This window comes from Micropterus salmoides, unplaced genomic scaffold (genome assembly GCF_014851395.1).
Source record: "Micropterus salmoides isolate LMB-PRFRI ecotype aquatic unplaced genomic scaffold, ASM1485139v1 Ms_hic_scaffold_12, whole genome shotgun sequence".
Classification (NCBI taxonomy): domain Eukaryota; kingdom Metazoa; phylum Chordata; class Actinopteri; order Centrarchiformes; family Centrarchidae; genus Micropterus; species Micropterus salmoides.
In genome coordinates this window covers 9,285,383-9,295,575 of record NW_024040263.1, presented here as the reverse complement: position 1 = coordinate 9,295,575, position 10,193 = coordinate 9,285,383, and the positions used below count along the sequence as shown (strand labels likewise).

Here is a 10,193-nt window from a genome sequence, read left to right as displayed (position 1 = left end):
CACAGGAGCATTGAATTTAATTTCAGCATATGATCAGACAACGGTGCTGCATGTCCTTTGTTTCTGTCCTTCAGTGACCACCTTACTAATGTGCTAAGACCAGCAGCACCTTGTCCTCATGCCTGTACATCTTTTAATAACTCTATTAATCTAATCGTCCACTAATTGGTCAAGATAGCTTTTTCCCTAGTGATTTTTATCACAGGGTAATTAAAGAGCCCAGTAAAACCTGCTGAAATCACAGTGTCTTGTTAAAATTGCTTGATTGACATGCTGTTTTAGGGCTCTGTAATGCTTTATACATTATAGAGAATGGTGTCTTGTCAAGCTATTAAATAACACAATTCAGTGATTATTATTATTCAACAGTTGAATAAAATGTTATGACAAAATGCCAGTGACTGATAAATCTTTAATATAAAAATTGTACAAGAATTCTGATACAAATTACAAGAGGTATTTGGACAAAATATGAATAAAATTCCATTTACATCCCAAAACCCTTATGCATTTTATGCAAAACCATAGACAGTTATGATACAGAAACAAATACAAGAAAGGCAAAGAAAGAAAGAAAGAAAGAAAGATAGAGAAAAGAAAGAAGTCTTTTAAAAAGAGGACTATTTTTTCCTCCTGTCTGCAAATGGGAAACACCTGTTTAGGTAACATACAGTATTCATGAGGCTTCCAAATCACCATTTTGACACCAAAGTGTGGTTCTTCGCAGTGCGACTATGTAGCCATGCAACGCTGTCGTGCGCCAGTGCCGTAACACAGGCTTTTTTAAGACACAGACACAAATGCAGTGGATACACAAAATCAGAATTCACCAGGTCTTCAAGCTTATTTATACTTTAAGACTATAAAGTATAATTGGCACAATGGAAAACATTGTATGGATTTACAGTTGTTGTTTTGTTTCAGGATCACTGACATTTCACAGGTTCCAGTTCAAATGAATGATTTTTTTTTTTTCTTCTATCTGCATATTTCTTATGATGTCTCATCAAAAATTTTAATCCCACTTTGTTCCATGAGCTACATTAACTGGACAGTTTGCATCCTCTCTGCTTACACCCATTGTACTCACTCACTCTGTGACATGAACAAAACGGACAGTGATTAACAGGTCAGCCACTATAACGCTTGCCATCCCCTTATCCCTCTGTGTGCTATGTAGAGTTACAGAATAATTGATGAGGGACGCTGCTCTAATCAAATATTAAAGATTCTCTCCAGTGGTCTGGGCCAATGAGGTGCTCTAAGTGATGTGTCCCCACAGATCCACAGCCCGGTCACTAGGTAGCAGAATGCACCTGGGCCCGTGTGGTTGGAGAAGTAAAAAAAAAAATACAAAGATTGGATTGGGAGCTTTCTCAGAAGAGAGTGGGAAATTGGTGGTCATTTCTCTGAGGAGAGGAGAGTGTAGGGGAGAGGGGTGGAAATGTGAGGGGTGGCTCAATTGCTCTCCAGCAGGCAATCAAGAAGAAACTGGCGATGAGTCCTGTGAAGTCCTGGCCCTGCTGCTCTTTTGCTCTCTCCTCTGCCTGTGTTCCTCTCTTTCTCCCCTTGTTAAGTGACCGCCGCAAGGCTCCGCTTTCTAAGCCCAATCCCTTTCCACCATCTCCATCTCTCTCTTTCTCTCTCTCTCTCTCTCTCTCTCTGTCTTGCCTTCTGTCCCCATGGCTGTGTTGGACAGTCGTTTGCATGTTTTCCCAGCTCTGTTTCCACCCTCTTGCAGCTCTGAGCTCTGCAGGCATGGCCAACACCATGCAGCACTCAGAAGAAGCCCGTAGGAGAAGGGTGTTGTAAGGGAAACTCTTCTATGATATTCAGTTTTCTGTTTGGCACACACAAGTGCACAGAAAGAGAGGTCATGCACTGTAGCTGCTGCTTGAGAAATGGACAGCAAAGAACAGGACACAAAGAATGTGTTACAGCCTGAAAAAAACAAGTCTGAAAACTTAGTTTTCTAAGGCATAGGAGCTGATGTTATTGAGCAGAGCGCATTTATATTAACATTAAGAACTTTTGATATGTCAGCTACGTACAGCTCCTTTAATTCTAGAGAGTTCAAATCAATCTGTGAGGTGGCTGGCCTTTTTTATAGATTTTTCTATTACTCACTGTCCTCTTTAGGTAAAGTGTTTCAAATCATTAGCTGTCAAATATGTTTAAAATGAAATAATAATAATAAGAGTGCTCTGGTCTCTGATCTCACACCTCTCTCCATAATGCAGTATTAGCTTTCTATGTAGTGGCAGCAGCTATACTGTGAATACTAGATGACGAGTTTCATTTCCTGCGGAGAGAAGGCTCTCTATTTTTTTTTTTTCTGCTCCTGTCTCCTCCATTGCTAGAGGTTAACAAGTCATCTAGTTCTTGTCATCCTTCTGGCCTTTAACTAGGAAGCATAATGTGAGTGTGCGCCACTCTCCTCTGTGTGCATGTGTGTGTGTTTGTATGGTTGTGTGTTAGAAAGACAGCTGTCAGCAGGGTTCCTGGAGTAGCACTTTTTTATTTCTGCCAGAGCGAGGGGCCGGGGGGATTGAATGAGTGAATGAGGGGAGCGAGCGCCTCAGTGAAATCCACTCCTGGGAGAAGGCAGGGGTTCCTGTACTCAATTTTCCCTTCACCTGGGATAAACAGGCAATTACCCATCCCTTTTTCCTATGCCATGGCCGTCCGGTGAACTTAAGCATACACTATTAGCGTGTGTCCCTGTAGGACCTGCACTGTGGGGTGTGGAGGTGCTAAGTGAGTGGCGGGTTGAAGAAATGGGTAAGGCGGTTGTTAAATGACTGTGCTCTGACAGACAAAGAGAAAAACAGAATGAGATAAAGGAATCGAATTTAATTGAATTATCAGCGACCCTGAATAAAAAAGAAGCACACGTAGAAAATGAATAGATGAATTTAATTCAACTAAACTGAATGAGTCAAATTGAATTGTTCGGAGCACACAATCTCTTTCCCTCTTTTTCTCTTTCTGTCAGTGTCACCGTCTTGTCAGCAACATTGGCGTCTGGCAGTGTAACGAAGTGACAAGTGAGTTATTAGACAGAAGAAGCTGGAATGGCAGGGACGCCTCCAGGTAACGGAGAAGCAGCACATTTTTAATGATCGTTGCTGTCATCCTTTCCTCCCTAGTCAGCCTTCCACCTCCGCAACCTTTCCATCAGCCTCAGCTCTATGTCTCGCTCTCTTTATCTCTGAGAAGAGAGGACTGAAAACTGCATGTGTCATAAAGGCGGAGTCTTAAAAAGAAAAGGACATGAAATATTTCACTAGAATAGGTCATGTCTATATTGCAAAATGGCTGAAGTATGAAACAAATGGAACTCAACACTGTAATGGATGTAAGTTGTGAATACTGTACAGCAAACCACACAACACTGCATATTTCTTTCCCTCTTGTGTGTAGCACCAGTCAAGTAAGAGAAGATCTCCTTGTATAGTAACACATGGCATTGCTAATACATTGATAAACATGTCAAACTGAGGAACAATGTCTATTTTTTGTCTTTTTACAAAAAATATTCTTAAACTGGACACAAACATCTCCATGAAGATACATCACCCACCAATAAATACCCCTTCCCATGGCTACTTTGCCCAGTTATTGGAAATATTTGTACCGTGAGACAGTCATGGACTTGTTTAAAAAATGGCTGCAACCAACAACCAGGAAAATGGCAACATTTTTCATAGAGTACATTTGTAATCGACACTTGGCAATGGAAACCGATACCAAAAATATCACAGCAAAAGATTTAAGACTCAAGTGCATCATATTAATCCAATGGGGCATGATTTAAGTACAATATCACACTGAAAGAGCTTTTCTTAAGCAAACACTTTTGTTTTGGTCACAGTTGAAGGACTATTTTCATCTTTTTTCTCTTTTTTCTCTTTCTTTTTTCTTCAAATCTATGGGACAGTCATATTTTATTAAGATGCCTTTTCATAAGAACAAACATGAGTTCTTGCATTGATAACTTTGACAATGTCACACTAATGTCATGCTTTACATAGATTACTCCACTAAACCTCTGAAGTAATTACTGTGATCACAACTGGCAACCATACACAATCTACCCCTTAAACAAAAAGAGGAGAGACTTATCAATATTTAACTCCTTTTGTGTTTGTGAAACAGCAGTTTATATTCAGTCACACCTAGATTTGTTTTGAAGCAAGACACTTTGGAGACACTTTCTGAACACGTTGTTTAGCAATGGGGGAAGATCTCAGGTTTTGTTCAGGGAGGCAAGATGTTTTCTTTTTTGAAACTGTGTTTGAAACTGAGCGCGTGCAAAAAGAAACTGGCACAAGTATGTTGAAGGTACTGTCATTTCCCCTGGCACTGTAGCCATCAATGACCTAAACTTTCCATTGCAAAGTCCTCATTATAATAATATTACACATCCCCTTGTATAGATGCAAAGTGCAAAAACTGAATTGGTATACTAAAGCTCATAAACATAACAGACAAAAAGAAATCAATAGAAATACAGAGAATGATATCAGTGTAGGAGCCTAAAAAAGCATGCCGGCAACCTCTGAATATCTAACAAGTAGATAAAACAAGCCACATGGTATTCTTTTTTTTCCCTAGGACTCGGTTTAAAACGTGTCTTTGAAGCTAACATAAATGAGTCAAGCTAGTAAGATGCTACCTCTTTCTTGCCTATAGCTGGAAGTATTGTACTGGACTGTAACATAAAACCATAAAGAGAGAGAAAAAAGAAGCAAACAACCATCAACACAACTCTTTTACACCAAAAGCCTCTTGGGACATTATTTACAAATGAAGTTGTCATGCTTTTGTAAGGGGTTCATTTAAAAGCTATCATTACACAAATACAACAAGAAGATTTTCTTTTTTTTTTCAATACTATCATTTCTGCAGGCAAAGTCACAAATAAGAGTTTGAATAGATTCTTTGGAGACGGACATAAAAACAAAGTGGGGAGACGTCCGAAAGGAAAGATGGAGGGGCTTATGGAAAAAAAACAGCAACTGGAGTTTTGTTATAAAGCAAACTCTATGCTCAAGAGTGTCATCCTGTTCTTCCAAAGGAGGAAAAGTCAAAGGTCACGATAATAAACTGTATTTAGAGTCAATGAATTTTATAGAGGGACGTAGAAATGTCTTGCAGTGACTTACAGAGGACGGGCAGGAGGCATACAGGCATTTAGCTTGTATTTGATGGCCCTGGGCTGGGGTTAAAAGCTAATTTGAGGATGAATAAGGATGAGGAATGAAGGGAGGAGCGGGCAGACTGACAGCAGGGTAGAGTAGCAAGTAATTATTTAGTCTATTATTGTAGAGAAGGGCATGTTTTTATGGAGGTTGGGATTCTGAGAGTGTCGGTTACGGCTGCGCACAGAGCTGAAAACCATGTTGCAACCGGGGATTTTGCACTTATGCATCTCGCGCAGGTGCACAGTCTTGTAGTGCACACGCAGGGTCCCTTTGTTGCTGTACATTTTGTGGCAGATGCTGCAGAGGATCCCACTGCTGCCACCGTTACTGCCCCCGGTGGATGAAAGAAGGAATGGTGAGGAGGAAGGTCCCAACCCCTCGCCATGTCCTTCTCCTCTTAGTTCTCCAGTCTCATCCCGATGCCTCCCTTCAGCCCGCCCCTCGGCACGCTGGGAGCAGTCCTCCCCCTCACTGTTGCCCTCCTCCTCATCCTCTTCTCCCTCCTCCTCCTCCAGGTCATCCAATAGGATGCCTTCATCGCTGCCCTCATCTGACTCATGTGAGGAGTGGATACTGCTGCTGGATTGAACACTGGATGTGGTACTCAGGTCCAACACCATGTAGTCGTCTGGCTGGCCCCGGGAGAAGCCGTTGGTGTGGTGGTTTTTAAGGTTTTGGTTGAGAAGGTGGTGGGGATACTCGATGCTCGTGTGGGAACGGACATTGTGGTTCAGACCAGTGGGCCCAAGGCTGCCGCCTCCGATGCCCATCCCGGCCATAGGGTCCAAGCCCATGTGGTGCCCGGCGTAGATCTTGGCCAGTAACTCGGCTCGCAGGTCCTTGGGCAGTGGCGTGAGTTGGGGGTCCAGGACAATGTCGTCCAGCTCTTTGGTCAGCAGTTTGCGGTGCAGGTTGATGTTGGAGCTGTGCCTAATGTGGGGAGACAGTCATAGTTATAAATCAGTATGCTGCCAAAGTGTGAGGAATGTAGAGTGTTTGTACTTAATTTCTTTTTCAGATTGTAATTTTTCACGTTGTCATACTTCTGTGAAATGTTACCAGGCTACAAATATTCAAAGTCTAAGAACCACTACATATGTTATTATTGTTACTATCGGTTGAGGTACACAGACATTCACACAGTGAAATTCACCCTGCAGCTCTCCTCAGAAAAAATGCTCTGAGATCGCACAGAGAGAGAGACAGAGAGAGAGAGAGCATCCTGCTAGTGTTTACCGCTGTCAGCATGTCTGCTCTGCACAGCCCTCAAATCCAATAGACTCTGACTCAATTAAATACTCCACCATATTGAATGGGAGTTTATCAATTGATTCGAGCTGTGGTAATGTGATAATCGAGGGGAACTGGATAGCATATTAGCACTAGGCCCTGACAGCATTATCGCATTTGTTCCCTATTGGAGGTGGCTTAATCGAGCACCTCAATGAACATGTCTTTATGTAGCCCTGGATTTAATTAAGATGGGCATTTTTTCCAAACACAAGGCAAACTGTATCACACAGTGTGCTATAGCTGATGAAAGAAACTAAGTAACCAACCAAGTGCCATGCTTAAGCCAGGATACGATTAGTGAGGATTTCAGTTAGCGTACAAAGCCATGCTAAGGGATGCAAGGTGAAATGGGCTTGAAAAATCGAATTCAATGCTTTTTCACTCCAATTTCACAGTTGCCAAGTCGGACAAAGGAGAAGGGGACCCGTGGCACACATGTCACAATAAAACTACAAAACACAGAAAGGAAACTTAAGCAACTAATGACCAGTGTCAGATACGACATACACAAGGCCCATTCCTCTCACATCAGGTCAGCACTTAAATCAAATAAGAATAATATGCAAACACTCAGTGCCTTTAATGTGAAGGGTTTCCATGCAGGGAGGGCACATGTGTGTAAAACAAAGTAAAACAAAAAATTAAAAAAAGAAAAGAAAACGGTCATCCTTAGCAGGACGGGCAAAAATGGAGTCACAATGGATAGTAGAGCTTACCAGCAGTGGCAGGGTTGATGCAGTCAAAAAGGGTCCCTTTCCTTTAATTATTTACTTCCCTATCCGACATTGTCCTGCAAGAGGTAAAAATACATTCATTTGAGGGACCCTTTTCTGTGAACCAGGCAACCAGGAGCCCGTCCACTCAAGCATCGTCAGCATTGAGGGGAGAGAGCGTGGCAAATCGATTGGCCGTGGCTGTCACTGCGTGTGTGTCTTTGCACATGTTTTTGTCTGTTTGTGTGTGTGTGTGCGTGCGTGTGTGTGTGTGAAAAAAAACATAAAATATACTACTTCCATATAGTGGGACTTCGATCAAAAAGACTATATAAATCCTTTGTTCTGTTTTATCCTTTGATAGTACAGTTGCACCCATATGGTGTTAGCTTATGGCTAAAATATGGGAGTCATGATTCAATGTCTGTGGCGCTGTATCCCTGTATAGTCAAATACATGAGTGGACGCTTCGCTGTGAGAGGCCAGAGTCTTTTAAGACAGTCTGAAATATGCCTTAATCAGTGATCTATATATACGGAAATGGGCACAATTTCCGCAGGGATACCAACCAACAGGCTTTTAGGTGAAGAGGGGCCACATTTGCTCAATTAAACCTGAAGTTCAGGATGCTGTTGATGATGCTCAGGTAGGCAGGTCCTTTGCAACATGTCTCCATCTATATAACAACACCTTCTCACTGCTAATAAGCTCTAAGTTAACCATGGCTATCTCAGTTTTAGATATTAAAGTCAAACATGCTAAATATCATGCAGTAAGTAGTCTGCACTAAAGCTACAGTAGCCATTTTAAATACTCAAATACTCAAATTCACATTGTTAGAATACTAATAACAATATCTAATGGAAAAATATTTACATTTAATACTATTACTTCTTTTTTTTACAGTTATATGAAAAAAAATTAAAGGGAAGAAGAAAAGTCACTTTATGATATATCATTTGGAACCATTTGGAAATTATTTAATCTCAAGAGCTTAAGAGGAGAGAGAAAAACAGCCCAGTTTATGATCATTTGCATAAACATTATTATTTAACCTCTGTGTTGGCAATGCCTCTTTGCCCTAAATAATCAAAATAAAGCAGCTGAATCCGCACACAGTGGGCATAATGCACTTATCCCTTCATTTATCAAATTTAGACTTCTGCCCCATTTCCCACTCCCCCTCCATCACTCCACCTCCATCACTCCACTTCAGTTCAGTACCCCCCCCCACTCCATCTCTACCTCCCTGTTGGCCAGTAATGTGGCTGGCAAACCAATTTGACAGTCTCATCTTTGCCCAAAAGATGGGGGAGGCCTCAAGAGAGCCCATTTTTGACTGTGCAGAGGAGGTAGAGTGTGCCTGCCCCAACCGGCGTTAATCATCTTTAGGTTCATCTGATGGCCCTTGCCCTTGTTTTTTTTCCCAGTGTGTATGTGTGTATATGCGTGTGTATGTTGTCTAAATGACTCCTAATGTGTAAACGAGATTGAAGGCTGAGCGGTATTAAACTGACACGAGTGGTTCTTTGTCTTTCCTTTCATTCACGGTGTGCTGTGAGGTTTTAGGCGTAAGTGAGAGTTAGTTGCATTTATCACACTCTGTCACTGTTATATCTACTTTGCATTTTTTGAGTCCGTTCAACAGCCTAGGCTACAAACAAAGATTTAAGGGTCCTTAAACATATGAGTGCATAGACATTAAATATCACATGAAAAACACTTTTAAGTAGTTGATGACAGTGTGCTTGTATGGGTGTTATTTATCTAAGAATAAAATAATTCCTCTTATTCGCCTCAAAAAACATCAGAAGGAAACTGTCAATGATAAACCAAAGGGATGTAACATTTCAAGTTTCCGTATTTTTAATCAGCAGATATTTTGCACTGGGGTGAGTGGCTTTTGTTAACATATTCTCTCTATGAGCAGCGTGCCCTTTGTTTATAAGACACATACAGAGAGCTGATTGTGGAGCAGCGGAGCCGGGCCCACATGCCGTGAGGGGGCCGAGGGAAAGGGAGGGAGAAAGAGAGAGGAGGGGGGGGGGACTCTCCAATATAATTAACCTTCACTCTCTCTCCGTTTGCAGTGGCCCATGCAAGGGACCACGGGCTGCACACTGCTGCACCATGGGAATGTGAAAGAGGGAGGACAACTACTTGCTGTAGCGACATAGGAGCAGGTTAAAATGTTGGAGTGAATGTTAAAAAAGAGAAGCAGGACAGGCTGATAAAAATGAGACTAAGTAAGGCAAGTCTTGTCAATGGTTTAAGAAATATGATTAACGAGGCCAATAATGGTGATGATTACTGGTACGCGCGCCTTCCCAGCAGTTAATCATGCAGCTTCTTCAACACTTCTGCCGACGCTGCTCGCTTCCTACAATAAATATGCAATCATTTACCTCCGTGCAGCAGGCGGCCAGGAGGCAGGGAGAAAAAACCCCACCGTAAAACCACACATGCACACACACTCTTATGTTGGTCTCTGTTTAACACTCAAAAAACACACATTACATGCTTGCTCAAGGGCACATTAAATTAGGCTTTCCTGTATTCTTGAGTGTGTGTGTGTGTGTGTGTGTGTGTGTGTGTGTGTGTGTACAGAATTCATGTGCACTAATGGTTGTGTATGCGTAGCTGTGTGAAATCCTTCAGTCTTAATAAATAGGGTAGAACTGAACAAACACTAGTGATACTTTTTTCCATGGCAGCCCATTTACAGTGTGTCCTACTCTGACTCTGACAATGTCATTGGCTCTTGGTTGTTTTCCTCTGTAGATCAAATGACCTCTCCTCGTTTTTCTTTTTCACTTTGATATGGGAGCTTTTGATGCTGGTGTCTGATGGTGTGTTTACGTGCCTTTGGCTTTTCACTCGGTCAATAGATTAATCAGATATGCAGAGATACTTGGACTTGCCTGTTGCTGGATGTCAACAGCTGTTTGGGAGGTGTTGAGAAAAGGGAAACGGGAAGGGC

General features: G+C 41.9%; 1 protein-coding gene across 4 annotated transcripts in view; it reads right to left on the bottom strand.

The window, feature by feature from the left end:
• Positions 1-392: 392 nt before the first annotated feature.
• The window catches only part of bnc2 (basonuclin 2), a 159,270-nt gene continuing 149,469 nt past the window's right edge, over positions 393-10,193 (bottom strand). For 3 of the 4 annotated variants that reach the window (XM_038713222.1, XM_038713220.1, XM_038713221.1), the window contains one exon: positions 393-6,137. In XM_038713222.1, the coding sequence (XP_038569150.1) occupies positions 5,315-6,137 (823 nt within the window). In that variant the 3' untranslated portion in view covers positions 393-5,314. Of the gene's footprint in view, positions 6,138-7,216; positions 7,291-10,193 lie in introns of all 4 variants that reach the window. The other variant, XM_038713223.1, reaches the window with a different exon arrangement.